The sequence below is a fragment of the Oxyura jamaicensis genome, chromosome 15 (genome assembly GCF_011077185.1).
Source record: "Oxyura jamaicensis isolate SHBP4307 breed ruddy duck chromosome 15, BPBGC_Ojam_1.0, whole genome shotgun sequence".
Taxonomy (NCBI): domain Eukaryota; kingdom Metazoa; phylum Chordata; class Aves; order Anseriformes; family Anatidae; genus Oxyura; species Oxyura jamaicensis.
The window spans coordinates 7,104,883-7,121,187 of NC_048907.1; the positions used below are offsets into that span (position 1 = coordinate 7,104,883).

The window sequence follows — 16,305 nt, forward strand, 5'->3', positions numbered from 1 at the left end:
CATATTGTTCTTTTAAGGTTATTACTGTTTCACTACACAAACTTTAACTGCGTGGGTTTCCTTCCACCAACAAGCAGAACTCTTCACCTGATGTCCTGTCAGCCATCCCATCCCACAGGCAGCTCTGACACTCAACACAGCATAAACTGCCCCGTGATGTCAAAGCAGCTCAGCAGGCTACCCCCAGAAAACCTAAAAGCCCACGTAATATTTCTTTCTGCAAGCCAGTTATGCCAGCAACCTCCTTCAGTAAATAAAAGCAGCCATGTGCCAACTACATTTCTGTATGGAAAATGGCTTCCCAAAACACTGTTCCTACATTTTTCTCAGTTCTGTTTGACAACTTAAGATATGACGATCTAGTATCATGCAGCTAGCAAACTTTTACAGACATGAAGCTAGAACAGTTAAAAAAACGTCTGGAAAAGGAACTGAAGAGTGCCATACTTCCCGAATGTTCTGCTGTTCCATCTCGTGCCTCTTGATCATCGTTTTTCTCTTGAAGAAACGGCAGTTTTTGTCGTAGTAGAGTCTCTGCTGGCTGAGAAGATGGGCCTCCTCTTCAGCCTGCGTGTGCTGCAGGTTCTCTTTGTGTTTGGATATTCTTTCCTGCTTCTCTTTCTTCGGTGTGCTGTGGTCCTCATTCATTTCCTGCATGCATACAGAATCAAAAAACAAGACGCTCCTCAGGATCATTGTGACACAGGACTTGGAGGACTTTCTGTCACTGGCTACCCCTCTGCCATTCAGTCCGTGAATGGACACCAAAATGAGCAGGTAACAGGGGAAGCAGACTTGTCACCCCGCCATGCCCAGCCCTACTGCTTCCAGAGCTGCATTCACACACCAAGAGGAGCAGGAGAAATGGCGATTAAGCACAAACGCCTCAAGGCTGAACACTGCAGCAAGGAAGAGACAGAAAACACCACTGCAGGGGAGGCTCTGGCCATCCAGGAAAGAGAATGGGTCAAAATCCTTGGCTCCCTTCCTAGCTCTGCACCTGTTTCACAAAGGAGTCCAGCTTGGGCTTAAGTTTCCTTTATTTCAACGGGACTCAAGCTCAAGTCTGTTGAATCAGGTACCCCGTGGGGCTCTTCACTTACTATCCTTTCTGCCCTCTCTACATTCATAACAGCAAATAATTTTACCTGGTAGGGATGCTGTACTTAATTAACACAGTTTGGGCTAGATCTAGGCTATATACTGAAGTTACTTATTTCACAGAATGGTTTGGGTTGGAAGGGACCTTCAAAATATCTAGTTTCACCCCCCTGCCATGGGCAAGGACACCTCCCACCACGAGGCTGCCCCCAGCCCCATCCAGCCTAGCCTTGAGCACTGCCAGGGATGGGGCATCCACAGCTTCTCTGGGCAGCCTGTGCCAGTGCCTCACCACCCTCACGGGAAACAATTTCTTCCTTATACTTCATCTAAATCTATCCTCTTTAAGTTTAAAGCCCCTCGTCCTATCACTGCACTCCCTGGCACAGAGTCCCTCCCCAGCTTTCCTGTGGGGCCCTTTAGGTACTGGAAGGCTGCTGTGAGGTCTCTCCACAGCCTTCTCTTCTCCAGGCTGAACAACCCCAAATCCTTCAGCCTGCCTTTTTCCTAATTCATATATAAGCAATCCCAGGGTTTTTATTCAAGTGACGTGTACCACTGCTCTGATAGCTTATGGCTTGAGGGGAAAAACAAATGAGGAAAACGGGGAAGAAGAGTTCTCTGTGAACTCCCATTTCTCCTCATCACCCTTGCTTTCAAAGATTCTGCTCTACAGCAAACCACAAAGCCTCCTCCAGCACCCCTAATTCTAGAAATGCTGCCAGAAGATCCCAGTTCCTCAAACTTTACTAGCTGGGAATCTAAATTTGCTTCCAAGTATGACAGCATCCCTTAAACCCTTGGGCTGGCTCAGGTTAATCAAAAAGAAATTCTAGTTCATGTTCATGCCACACCCCTTCAGCCCCGAAAACGATGGCTTCTTGCCTCTTTAATCTTTTCCTTGCAAAGCTTGTATTGTTTCTTCTGACTTTCTAAAAAGGTCGCCAGGTCTTTCTTCTGCTGAGCCAAAATCTGTTGCTGGAATTTCTTTTCATCTGCTGCAGCTGTCTTTGCCTGCAAGTCACAGAGAAAGGAAAAAGAACAGGGGTGAAGGAGCAGGTACTAAATCCAGCATAAATTGGTCTTCTTTTGGGCATTTTTTTTGTCTGTCATTCTCCCATCCTATGCTAGACAAAGTCATGAGCATTTGGCCAAATGCAAGCTGCTTGCACAAGAAGAAACCCTAATGCCCACGTACATTTAAGAGCTTCCTCTTCCTGTCTCTTTACCGAAACCACCCCAGAGGACAGAAGCCCACTAATTACCGTATAATTAACATACCAATTTCTAAACAGGCTGAGTGACAGCAGCAGGACAGGTTACAGCACCACGAGCTTTGTCACAGCCTCAATAACACGCCTCAGCCCTGAGGCAGAAGCCCTCCCAAGGTCCCCACAAAGTCTGTTGGTCTCTCTCAGCCGGCTGTCGCTACCTACAGCACGGCGGGTGCCACTGGAGCGCCCAGCACCCGGGGGGTCAGCTGGTAGCTGTGAAGTTATTTCACAAATCTGCAGCTCCAGGCAGCGAGCACTCCGTGTGCTCAAGAACCTGGGTTTTAAGCAGTACTTCCACTGCCATTTCCCTGAGACCTGGTACACACCTCTCCCTCTCAGTCTTCTTGTACGTCTAGGGAGCCTGTATCGGTACCCACCTCTTTCTCCATCACAGCCACTTGCTTCTTGGCCAGCTTCTCCAGCTCAATGGACGAGTTGTTGGCATGCGTCTCCACCTCCTTCTGCAGCTTGAGGCGGTGCTCATCCATCTCGGCCTTCAACTTGTTTTCCAGGGCGATCAGCTGCTTCTGGTGCTGGCGCCGCATCCGCTTATATCCTGACATCTGTTCCCGCAACTCGTTCTCCTGCTCATGCTCATGGATCTGCCTTGTAACCTGATGGCAGGGAAAGGGAAAGAACTGCTAGGTGGCTGCCCTCGCTGCCCCGTTAACTGCTTACCTGTGAAGCGTGGGCTCCGCTGTGCCTGGAGAAGTCAACTTTCAGGGAATGCTGTTTGAGGTTTCACAGGGTGCTACTGTTGAATACCACACAAACGAGGCCAAAAGGTTTCTCCCTCCTTGTTCTTCCCTCCCTTATTTTCCTGACAACTTCGCGTGCATTTTTGGTAACACAGCAGAAAATGTCACGTTACGAACAGAGGAACCAGCGGGTTACTCCTCATCAATACTGGAAACACTGGAGGAGATCTGGAAACACAGGTGGCTGCTCTACAACCTTCTTCAGACACAGGGCTCAAATCCTGAAGGTTACGTGGGCTTACAAGGCATCCACTTTGAGAAACTCCCTGTTCCTGGAAGCCCCAAGTTACCACCGTTCCAGTTCAGTCACTCAATACCTATTTCCTGCACCTCCTTCAAAATTTCATCTTAAAATGCAAGAAGAGAGCAGACTGAGCTCATTCCCTACCAGAACTGAAAGTTGTCTAACAAGGGGACGCTGTTCTGGAACTGTGTGCTCTTAACGAGACTGATCAGATGGTCTAAGCAGATTTTAAACCCCGCTCAGCTGAAACAAACTCACAGGTTCCACATCATTTCCATGCCTAAGTACAGCCATGTGAAAGGAGGAAACAACACGCAGTAAGTTGTGCCAAAATTTTTCAGAAGAAAACTTGAACGGTAATGCTTCCATTTCAAAAGATGAGAAGTGTCCAAGACTGATTTGCTTTTATTATTATTATTTTTAATTAAGAATACAGTCCCAAGAACTTCACGTATAGAAGATGAGCAGATCTTTATGTGATAGCCCTGGGAGCTAAAAGCTGGAGGCCTTTGGCACACATGTAGAGCTGCAGTCTGATTCCAGAAGAGGGGATCTCTCCCTTAACACTAACAATAAACAGCAGAGCTGAGCCCTTTGCAGGGGATTACGGAAGCTTCACGAACCAACAGCCCTTCCTGCAGCCTGCAAGAGCCCAGCCTCGCTGATGAATTTCTCCAGAGGCAGCCAGGAGAAAAGAACTGGCACCTGCCCCAGCACTGCTGCCATTCAGAGGTCACGTTTCAGAGATCTTTAAGGGCAGCTCAGGTTTAGGATGGGATGATGCACAAATCACATCCTCCTTGCATGGGGAATTTTGGGATGTTATTTTGAAATCGTCTGGATTGAAAACATGCTTACACCTCAGCCACCGGTGTAACGTGGAAGCCTTCCTTCATATGCTTGAGGCTGGGTACTGAAACCCACCTCAGCCAGGCATCAGAACGTGTGGGAGCGTAGGAATGACTGCCGAAACACAAAGCCAGTAGTAGTGGGGTGTTTTGCTATCGCTTAGGAAACACTGGGGAGATCTGGTAACACCAGGAAGCAGCACGGGATCTGACTGAACGGATCAGGCCCTGCCTGGTTGCAAAGAGCAGAGTGCTCTGCGGGGCGTGCTCAGCACCAAGAAGTTGGCAGAACGAGGCAAACAGCAAGAACATAAGAAACACAGGTCTAAAAATCCACTTCCAACCTTGCCGGTCTTCCCTTTGTCCTAATCTCTAAAAAACAGGAGCAGCATTTCACTCCCGAAGACCAGGGAGAAGAAGAGCAGTAGGGAGAAGAAGAGCAGTAGACTTTGTGGATGGTTTATGGCCTTGATGTCTGCATTCAGCATGCTCATGCTGAAGAGTTGATTTATCACCATAATCTCTAATTGAGACCAACACTCTTCAGAACTCCGGCCTCAAAGATGAGGTCCAGGAACGGTGATCTCAGAGACAGCATGGATGAAGTTTAAATAAATTGGACTTAGCTGCTTGATGTGACCAGCTCAGAACCAGAGCAGTACGTCAGACTAAGTATGTCAATACCTGGATGATTATGGCTTTAAAGATGAAGCCTGTACTGGGTGCACAGCCTCAGTGACCGTCTGAAAAACAATATCTGGGCAAGTTTCAGTCATCACCCTTCTAGCATTCTTAGACAAAGGCACTTTGAACTTTGAGAAGCATTTTGCAAATGTAATCCCACAGATTATGATGGGAAAAGATTAAAGCTGAATTGCTCACTGCAAAATTTATTCTCCACGTAATCAGAAAATGTCAGGATCGTTTAAAGAGAAAACTGTGGTTTCCTGGAGTTCTACTTGAAGCATGTTGAATCAGGCATCGGCAGAACCAAAACTCGGTATAAAACAGAGCAGCTTTTATTAAGGCACGACATTTTCTCAGTTTCTTATCCCTCTGCATCTTTGGCATACACAGCGCTGAGACAGGCAGCTGCCTTTCCCAACCTACTCTCACAGGCAGTTCCCTTGTCACAAAATCCAAAGTTCCTCTTTTTCACTCTCCAAGATTTTGGCTTGACGTAAGGAAGCTGGGCTCACAACTTCTCCAAACTGGCAGTTCTTAGAGTTCCTTTTATTTATTTATTTTTAAATATATGTTGCTCTACCAAGACACTGAATGTTCTCCTAAGCCAGGGTTATTCTCACCTCTTGATAACTAACCAGAACACCACATCCTCTTTGCTGGGTGGCGGCAGAGGACTGAGCAAGACACCAGCAGCCTCTCACAATGAGAGAACCTCCTTGAGATAAGAAAGAACAAGTCAGTATTTTAGGGCAAAGATCTGTTTGGCTGCACCAGATGAGTTGCTGAAGAGCACAAGCATCTGGAAAAAAATGTCATTGCTTCAGCAGAGGAGGGTGCAGGGGAAGAGCCACCATGTAAACGTACCAGGTTTTGGTGTCACACTGTCCCGATGTCATTTTAAAGGCCACATACAGAGAAGAGTGCTCACATGTACGCAGACATTTGGCTTTGCACACCCAGGATGAGATCATGTAATATTTTTGCTAGTATCTGGATTACAAAGAGAATGCCAAGGCCTTCAGTAGAGTCCCTACTGCCTGATCTTTCTATGAAGTTTTACCCCTTAGATCATTTCATTTAAAGCTGCAAAAGCAGGTATCAAGGAAATGCATGAGGTGGTGGAGAGTTAAGGGGTCGACCATAAAGACACCCAGAAATGCAAACCAGTGCCTCTCTGCACGGATTTAAAAAAAAACACCCTTCACTGGAAAATGTGGATAGGTGCAGTCTTGTCAACACGCAGAACCTCCAGCTTTCTTTTTCACTGCAGCCTTCTCAGCTTCAAGGCTGAGGTTTCTCGTTGTAACTTAACTTCGGGATCACTGCTAATCCACAAAGTCAGATGGAGAAGTGGCTGGCACCTGATCTCCTTTTCAGATACTGATTTTGAATACAACAGCAGAAATAGGCAGAGTATTTTCCCTGTAGCACCACTCCATGCTGCCACAAGAGTGCCATAATGAAAAAAAAAAAAAGGGGGAGAAGGTGGTACACACAATGACCAATGAAGGTGGTGGTCCAGGAAAGAGTGACTATTAAAACTGTTGCTTGAAATGAGACCAAAAGTAGGCACTTGTTTCAAAAAGCAAGATCACTCCTTCAGCTTTCTTAACCCCATTTACCCTCTTTTTTCTTTAAACCTGTTATAAATTACATCAAAGCATCACTGAAAGACTGGAAAGATATGTTCACAGCCCGTTCCTTTGTGGATAGCCCATTTCACTATGAATCTGAAAGCCTGCCCGGTTTCCTTATTATTCATGTGATGCTTTTGCGGAAAAACAGGGCAGGGAAAATGCACTTAAAATCTCTGGGACACGGGAAGCGTAGAGCTGTCTAGTGTGGCCCTCTTGTCTGTGGCCCCCTCCACGTGGTAAAACTATTTGAGCTTGTTTTTGGAAAGAGACCAGACTTCCAAGTTGACAGAGCCCTTCAGAAAGCCTTTCCTCAGCCTGCAGTATCCTGATGTAGGGGTGAACTACGGGGACGTGAGCACCCCAGACCCTGGATCTGTCCCGGGGGAAGCAATGAGTGCAGCCCACTAGCCCCGCGCTCGGTGTCCTTCCTCTAGTGCTGCCCTCTTCTCTTGTCACAGGTGGTATTCAGTATGTCCCACAGCGGATGTTTTGACACTTAAATATCACCCGGATCGCTAAATTTGGTGTCAGAACTCCCATTTTCTGATAAGTCAGGATGCTCTGCAATGCAGGCTGCGTGGCTCTCATCCGTGTAACCTTTCTGTGCCCAAAAGCAGTGCCCAGCTGCTGAGGAACTGAGTGATGGCAGCAGCCATGGAGGAGCTATCACACAGGATTTGTATTTTTTTAAGATAGCATTTGAAAGAGTAAATTAACACAGATGAATAGTCTGAATTTCTGGTTTCACACTAACTTTCAGCCATGTCTAGGTCATTCTTCCTGTATCAGCTACACGCCAGACCTCATCTTCCCCCCAGATACTGGAACAGGAGACAAGGGGGCAGGTGTGACAGTTTCCCTTGGCCGCACCAGGACCAGCACTGTGCCACCCACTGACACCACCCAGTCACCCAGAGGTAACTGGGTGCACAGGGATTAAATAAAGAAGTGTGTCGCAGCCGTGGCAGCACTTCAGACCCAAGGATGTATACTGGCATTCTTTGTGTTCTGGGGAAATGGTTGAAATTGAGACTATTTTCTCCATTTCTATTTTGGAAAATGCAGAGATAAAAGATTATTAAAGGGAAAGCCCATCACAAAATTCACTGAAATTAACACAAAATTAACTGAAATTAAAGTATTTTTGTTGTAAACATAATGAAATTACTTTCCTACCATGCAATCTCAGAACCTAAGGACACAGCAATGCCTCCTCTAACACCCAGGGTGTGTTTTGGGGAACTTCTCTCTCGTTGGCGCAGGGGATACGTACGCATGTGATGGGAAACAATGAAGTTTGTACACGACACGCTGTGTGCTTTTCCACAGCCCCAGTGGCTAACACAATGAGACAAGGGTTGGGACTTCCCCGTGTCCCAGAAGATGCTGTGCATGTACTGCTGCACTGGTGTGAACTCTAAGCCTTACCACAGCACGTTCCACAAAAAATCGGAAGCAGAAAAGTTCTCCAAAAAGCCCAGCATCTTCCTGACCCAGTATCTTTATAATCATTTGGTGACTGAAGCGGAGCAATTCAGGAAATCCAAGTGGCTAAGTAAGGCCTACACAGTCCCAGCCCCTCAGGGGACTGCCACGGGACTGAAGAGCGACCTTGGGACATCTGCTGCCTTCCCCAGAGCTCAGAGGACTGGGAAGACCTCTCAGTCCTTGTCCTTGTGCCACCCTTTTACCAGCTCCCAAGGGGGTCTCACCACGCGATAACTTCACCCACCCAAGAAGCCCAGGGATGACATATCTGAGGAAGAGAAGAGAGATGGACTCTGGTGCTGAGGGCAAGACAGGAGGTGCAGCTTTCCATGGGGAGTAAGAGATCATGAGTACGTTTCACACACCCATCAATCTAGAGATCAATTTACATACGTTTGGATGATGGTACTTAAACCATTTATCATTTCTTCCTTCCAGCCAACTTAACCGGATCCTACTTTTATTTGTTGAGTGCCGGCAACAGTGCTGGTGCTGTGCTGTACGCACACACACACACAGAAAAAATGTGCAAGGCAGAGGGTCTCCAGGAGACCAGCAGACCTCTAACGTGCCCATTTCTAGGTCAATCCTGAAATCAGGGAGAGGAGGATCCTGAAATTGGGGAGAGGAGGAAGGGGAGCAGGGGACTCGGCCCCGGGGAGCAGTCGGGGGGTATTACACATTAACAACCCTGCAGAAGGTGGAACTCGGATGCCCTGCCCCAAATCTCAGCCTGCAAAGTGTCTGGTGACAGGTCTGAATGCCTCAGCGTCATTTTAGGATTTAACAGCAGCAGCAACCACCATACGGGAAGATATTTGGCTGCTGGCACTGCCACTGCTTTTCCGCTCGGCTGGCAACCTTTAGCTGTGGTCACACACACGCCGCTGCCTCTTGCACACAGAGAGATCGGGAGGATCTGTGCAGGGGGATCAAGAAATGGTGGTGGTGAAGGCAAAAAATAAAAAAATAAAGAAATCATTCAGCCAGGGCAGAGCAAGAAGGGGAGGGCTGCTGTTGTAATTTCGGGGCTGGTCCAGGATGATGTCATGGCAGCGGGCAAGCTGCACGGTGCTTCCTAACGCTCCCATCCATGTGACCTCCAACGCCGGGGGGGCCCGAATCTTTCAGTGACATGTCTGTCTGTCCATCCATCCATCCATTCGTCCACCCATCCACCCCGTTTCTTGCCCCACTCCCACGAATGGGCCCCTCCGAAGGCTGCCACCGGCCGCAGCCGCACGGGTGCCGGGGAGGCGGCGCGGCCGCCAACTCTGGCAGCACACACCCCTCTCGCTACTACAAAGGCATCTTACAGCAATCACATTTGCAATAGTACAAATCTGGATGGATTCAGCCCATCCCCCTCCTCTTTGTAAGCCCACAGCCCCACCGTGAGCCCTCGGCTCTTGCAACCCCGCTATTCCGCCTGGGGATCAGCCTGCAAAGCGCAGTCACAGCACAGTTGCTTGAAATAAATGAATGAATGGGAAAATAATAATAATAATAATAAAAAAAATCATCAGTAGCTCACCCTGGAAACAGCAATCTTATTGTTTCAAAACCCATATGCATCTGCATTTCCATAGCATTTAACCGTATTTCACACAAACACACAGACACTCTATGCACATGCAAATAAGCACATCTGTTAATATTAGCAGCCCTAACAAAGGAGATAGGTGGAAGAGGAAAAAAAAAAAAATTAAGACGATATTTGCTTCACCCACAAATGTGGCTTATTCCACCTAGACTGGAAAGATATGCTGTGTGAAAGCCCAGATATTACAGATATCCTACACCTCACATTTCACACACACAGTTAAAACATCGTTCGGTGCAATATCTAGTTGCTATGCCAACAGATTAAAAAAAATTAAGAGAGAAAAAAAAAAAATTCTTGACCCCTTCCCAGAGAAAGAGAAAGAGACAGAGAGAGAGCAGGGGTGGGGGCTGCTTACCAAAGACGCTGATTTGATTGTGGCAAAGCGCTCTCGGTTCCGGTAGTGGAGGGCCTGATTCTGCACTGACTGGGTAGGCCGCACCTCAGGCCTGCGATCCCTGTGGCCCACCTCATCCCTTATAAATACATGATCCTGCAGAAATGGATAAAAACAAGGAGAAAGTCCAGCTGTGCTCTTTCCTCGGCGGCTGCCTGTCTCTCAGCCCTCTTTCTGCACAAGCACGGCTGTTTGAAATGCATAGTTTAGCTCTCTGCTAGCCCCTGCAGCTCCCACGGTACAAAATGAATAAGCAACACATTGCAGCTTCGGTTCGGCGTGTCAGCTGATCGCTAGCGGGATGCCTTCTGAATCCCTGGCAGATTTTTTTTTTTTTTTAAACCTCCAGTATTACATACGTGCGGAAAAAAAAAAGACTCAGAAGCACAAAGCAATGCAGAGCGACCGGGCTCCTCAGAAAGGTTGGCTTAAAGCACTGCAACCGAGTAATCCCTTGAAAAACGTGACTTCCATGTCTAGCAAAGCCGCCGCCGCTGCCTTTTAACACCAGAGCAACATTTTGCCTCATTCCCTTGGCAGCCCGGCTCCTCTGTCCCGGCGGCGGGGCCGGCGTCCCGGCTCGCTCCCTGCCGCCGCGCAGGATCGCCTCCGCCGCCACTCAGGGATCCTGCTTTCCAGTCATGATCCCGCACGCTTCTAGCACTTTCTCTCCACAGCCCACAAAGGATTTTTTTTTCCCTTTAAAGCAACAGCTCACGGGTTTTAGCACAAATGGTTTCTCGTGCAGCCTTCCCCTTCTCGCTTGCTGGCAAAGGGGCTGTGAGCAGAGCCGTGCTTCTGCCGAAGCGCTGCGGGCTGGGTGTGAGGACAGCAGAGCTCCTGGCGAGCCCACGGAGACCCCAACCAGCCACGCTCGTCAGAAGCAACATTGTGAATCTGCTAATTGAAGAGGTGGCCTCCAGAAGTCAGCGCACCTGCAGACGGCTCTGACCACCGCCGGGTGCCTGCCATGTCCCATGACGGGAGCTGATGGTCACGCACCCACCACAGGGCTCCCAGCCCGGCTTCGTGGCTGCCCTCCTCGAGCTGCTTCTGCTGAACACCACCAGTTCTTCCTCAGTTTCACCAGGTCTGTGGCCGTCATGGACACAAACCAAAGGCTGAGGAAGTGAGGAACGTGTACACTGAAGGCGAGCAGGAGAGGCCAGCCTTTGCGCCGAGCGCTGGCTATGGCAGCAGCGACTTGTGGGCCTGTGCAGCGGGTGTCTGTGGGCGAGCACGAGCACTTCACCACCCTGTCACCACTCCAGACATCGGCCAGGTCAGAAAGACCCAGGATAAGAAACCAGCCAACGCACACCAACACTTCCACCACCACACCGCTGTCACACTGGCGTGCCCCTCCCGCTCCTGATGCTCATTTCCCCTCTGCTGTCCTCAGCATTTAGCTTTTTCTGGTTTGGACCCGTGCCAATTCAACTTTCAATATCATTTTCTCTTCTCCCATCCTTCGTTTCAAGCCTTTGTGCCCCAAGCCCCCCCCTTGCCTTTGCAGGGCTGGGCCTGGCTGAGACTGTCCGGGCACCCCCGCAGCTACCCACGGGAGCCCCAGCATGCCCAAACGATTAGAAAGGACAGTCTGCCAAACAAGTAGTTGGCCTACATGGAGTGTAATAAAATGCTGCCGTTTCTTTTTACATTTGTCACCCCGATGCTGGGCTTTTCATTGGCCCAGCAGGAGGAAGCAGTGTTACAGAAGGGCAATTACCAGCAGTGGGGCTGATCTTACATTTTCCATCCGTGCGCGCTCATGTGGCAGAAAGGGTGCTCCCAGACTTGTACATTTTCCCGAAAAAAGTCTTAGACTCTAATAGTTGCACCAAAAATCCTGATTAAACAGGTAAATTTCAGCAGCATCACTCAGATGACATGCATGGGTCCACGGGAAGAGCACCACTCCCATGCCTTCTGTAGCTCCGCAGCACCCTCGCCTATCAGGCCAAATACACAAAGCCCATGTGAACAAACAAGGTTCCTCAGGTTTTCTAGAAACAATCCTTCAATCAGCTTCCTTCTCTCCAATACCATGCTATGATGACTGTAAAATATTAAAACCAGACAAGAAGCAAACCACTGCTCAAACCAGCATGACTTGCCCAAGGTCAGCCCATGGATGATAACCCAAATTCTGCTCTCCAGAGCCCCACCTCGGTTCCACCACACACCATCTTTTCATCCTCCTCACCGAACAGCAGGTTTTACGGTCCCCAGCACCAGGCCAACATCTCAGGAACATCGACCTAATGCAGCAACCATGCATTTTTAAGAGCAATGCTCACCGCCTGTTGTTAATGGTGTTTTCGTGTTACGCTACGGATGTTCTGGGCTGACACCTTCCAGATAGCAGTAATTATACTGGTAATTTTTTGTTCGTTTATAAAGAAAGATGTAGCTTGTTCCATGAAATGCTAAGGAAAATAAAGACACTTCTGCAACAGAACTTCCTACATGAATAAAATACCTGCTCAGAAGGCAACTGAACGAGCAAGCCACAGGAGCAAGCAGAAAACAACTCAGTAGGTAGATGGGAGTTGATTTTTTTCCTCCTGATAAATCGATGAGAATTTTGCCTCAAATTTTAATCACAGCAAAACTGGGCAGACAGATCTATAAATCGTATTTCATAGTTCAGCACCAAACATTTGTTCAGCACATAGCAGCGTTGAAACTCTCGCACTGGCAAAGTATCCCACATTAAGTGCAAAGATCTAACCAAACAGAGGAAGGAGTCCCATCGTCTTCTGCATCTGATTCACAACCAGCCTCTCCAACAGCAAACCCACCAACTGGATCGGCCTGAGGCAGAAACATCCAGTTTCACCTCGACTGGAATATTCACCTGCGTGCTGCACACCAAGTACCTTCCCGCGGAGCAGAGCAGTGCATAGAACTGCAGCAAATCCCCAACTTGTAAGAATTTAAAGGAAGCAGGGTGCCATCGTTCGTTTTAAGACACCGGACTAAATACTTCAATAACCCGCAGAGATTGATGTATCAGGAGTCTTTCTAGAAAAGGCTTCATGACCTCCTTGGCAGCTCCAGACAGCACGCAGGGTTCATCACTGCCTGTGCACGCAAGCCAAAACTCAAGCCTGAAGGTCATTACACCCAAATATCCTTTACTTCTCATACAACCACCACCTTTTCCAAACGTGAATCTTAACTCTTGACATGCAGGAGAGCTCCCACAGAAGAGCAGGGCAGAGGCAGCAGGAAGGCTGTGTGCTGATCATGGCAGTGGTAGGCACTTGCGTGCACAGGGTAGTTCAGTGGACTTGCAAAGTCACTCAAGCTCCAACAGGTCTTAGAGAAGTCCGTGGCATTGAAGGCGGCATTGGGCAGAGTTTGTCAATGTCCTCTTTTCATGCCTTTTGTTATAAACTAGATTTTAATCAGAGGATTCCCCTGGCAACGTTTTTGTTGTTAAAGTTTCACCTTTAAGAGGTAAGGACCAGCAACAAGTCTGTACAGCGAAGCTGAACAAAACAGTACCTTACTGGCTTGTTGCTTAGATTAAATGAGACTTATTTTTTCCCCCTTACTACTATAAAGTCCTATGGAAATAAAGTAATCGCACACTGGAGCATTCTGAGTCCTACCGCTTGCCCCACTCATTTCAGACAGCAGAACAGCGCTCCTGGAAGCCACTCAGGCTGGCTCTTCACACCAGGCAGTGGCGTGAAGCACCGAAGGTTGGGAATTGTGTTTTGAACATCCCCACAGACTTGCTCATCCTAAATTTTACAGAACTGTGGGGCCGTAGTGCAAAGAAATCAAAAGGCCTCCGACACTTGGAGCTCCGAGTCTTAAAAAATGTGAAGAGTTCAGGCAATTTAGCCATCCTGGTCATTTGCACAGTCTGGTACATCTGGAGGTTGTTAATTAACACATTTGTGGAATACCATAATTTTACACAACACTCTGATTTGACCTGTGTCAAAACAATCTAGTGGATGACCCCGTGTCCACATAATGCAGACAGCTGGCTAATTATGTTCATCTGTATTTTCTTTTTAGCCTTTAAAGGCTGATGAAATGCAAAACAACAGTTAAATTTAAACTTGAACCCCAGGTTCTTTTAATTTTGTTTTGATTAGGCTCCAGAGCATTACTGAGCTCCCTACTTCTCACCTGGTAGTACAAAAACAGGTTGTGTGGATTAACTTAATCAGTTTACAGAAACACTGTTAAAGCAAGCACAATTTGAACTTTTTTTTTTTTTCCAGAATAAAGACCTTTAACTTGAAAACAGAATGAATGTATTTGTACATAAATCCCCTGAAATGTCCTGTTCCAATTTTATTCTTTTAATGTATATATTAATATATATTATATATATTGTTTAAAATTGCATTTCCCAAAGTAACAGAGAATTTTTAAAAGGCATATATTAAATTTAAACTATATTTTCAGAGTGGTGTATGTCCTGCTATGCATATTCTAAATGCATACATACAGCAGAAGGGAACGTGCAAGAGTTATCTGTGCAGATCTGGCTCTTATACTTCCAAAATTACTTTAAAACATCTGCTTTAAGTGACCTCTATATGAGTTCTTTTACACTAACTCCCTTAAAGCTGTGCATGATCTCCTGTTCTTCCAAACAAATAATAAAAACGTTCACGTGGTGTCATAATTATGCTTTTTCACAGTACAAGTGTTGTCCCGTGTATAGTGTGCAACCACAGGATTATGCGAGTATACGCTCCCTGCCCACAGGTACCCATAAGCAGAGGCAGCTAACACTTATTTCTGCCCGTAACTTAAATATGACACCATACATAAACCGTGAGTAGGGGAGTTTTTAAAAGGAGCCTAACTGAACTGAGCATTGTTCTCAGCTGAATGTCTTCATCTTACAGAACATAGCAGTTATTACAATGCTAAGAGGATTGAATTCATAACCTCAGAAGTCTCCTGTATTTGTACTTTAGAAGTGCCATACAATCAGCACCAAGTGAAATAGTATTCTTAAAGCAAGCAGGAACTCTACTTCTTTCACAAATGCAATGTAGGTCTGGCAGGTGTGGCTCACATTTTGTCTTCATCAACTGTAATGACACCGATCCATCAGTAATATTATAATTTACTATTGTGTAAATCAATCTCTCTGACTTCTATTTTAATGCATACATAAATATAACTACCTGGCAATGTGAAATCAAAATACTCATTCTTGAAACCTACACAACATGAGAAACAAGCTCCAGCTAGCATCACCCAGAACGTAAGATCAATCACGCCGCTCTTTGTTCCGATGGTTCCTTGGACTGGCCTTTTGTACCTATTTTTTTCCAAAAGGTCTCTCTCTAAAGGTGCTATTGAAAACATAATTTGAAAAAAAAATGTAATCCACTGAAATATGTGCATCTTATCTTCCCATATCTTTAAATATATAAGGCAATCTTTTGCTGGAGACAAAATTACTTGAGAGGTCCCTTTTATAAACGCTTCAATATTCAGTTACATAAATAATGTATTTCACGAGAAAAAAAAATGCTTACAAATATTTAGTTAGTTAAAACCAGGCTTTGTCACAACCCCACAAATGTGAAACTCATACTTTTATTGCTGCTGTAATGTTTTAGTTCTTCTGGCAAAAAGCACACATACACATTGAAGCTCTTTGCAAATGCAATCACACAAAGCCTACGCTTTACTGCCCACTAGTAAATGACACTGCTAAGGCCAAGCCAAAACTATTTCACTCAGACAATCCCACAGATTAGATGCTGACTTAGAGGTAGACAATTTCAGTTTGCTATCTAACACCAAGAAAACAAAAAGGCAACAGATCACAGCATGCAGTGAGAGAGCAGAGAAGCAGTGAGTAGTATTTAACTGGAAACGTACCTCGTGGGAAGGGTCCAAAGTTCTGCACACTTCCACTTCTCATGAGGGAAATCCAAGTGCAAGCAGATTTTAATCATACACTGTGACTGGTAAACAGTTAGCTTTGCTGGGACCACTTGTCACCGTGCTACATACACAGTACAGCACACTCATTCACAAGGAAACAAGGACTGAAGATACGAGCAGAGGTGAAGGAGTGCACATGCGGGGCAGGCAAGGAGGCATGCAGTAAGTCTGCGTGGACCCTGCCTAGACACGGACAGCGCTACCCTTCCTTAACCATCTCTTTGTATTTTCAGAGATTATCTGAACGCAGCTCAGCCGTTAAAATTAAAAAACACAGAACTTGACTCTGGCAAGCCCATCACCAGCTCCTGCTCTCAGCGAACAGCTC

At 46.8% G+C, this 16,305-nt stretch overlaps 1 protein-coding gene across 3 annotated transcripts in view; it reads right to left on the reverse strand.

Moving 5' to 3' along the window:
• The window catches only part of TAOK3 (TAO kinase 3), an 80,167-nt gene that overhangs the window by 5,418 nt on the left and 58,444 nt on the right, over positions 1 to 16,305 (reverse strand). For all 3 annotated transcript variants that reach the window (XM_035341001.1, XM_035340999.1, XM_035341000.1), the window contains 4 exons: positions 9,999 to 10,133; positions 2,753 to 2,989; positions 1,987 to 2,115; positions 448 to 651 (listed from right to left, as the gene is read on the reverse strand). In XM_035341001.1, coding sequence (XP_035196892.1) covers positions 448 to 651; positions 1,987 to 2,115; positions 2,753 to 2,989; positions 9,999 to 10,133 — 705 coding nt within the window. The remainder of the gene's footprint in view (positions 1 to 447; positions 652 to 1,986; positions 2,116 to 2,752; positions 2,990 to 9,998; positions 10,134 to 16,305) is intronic.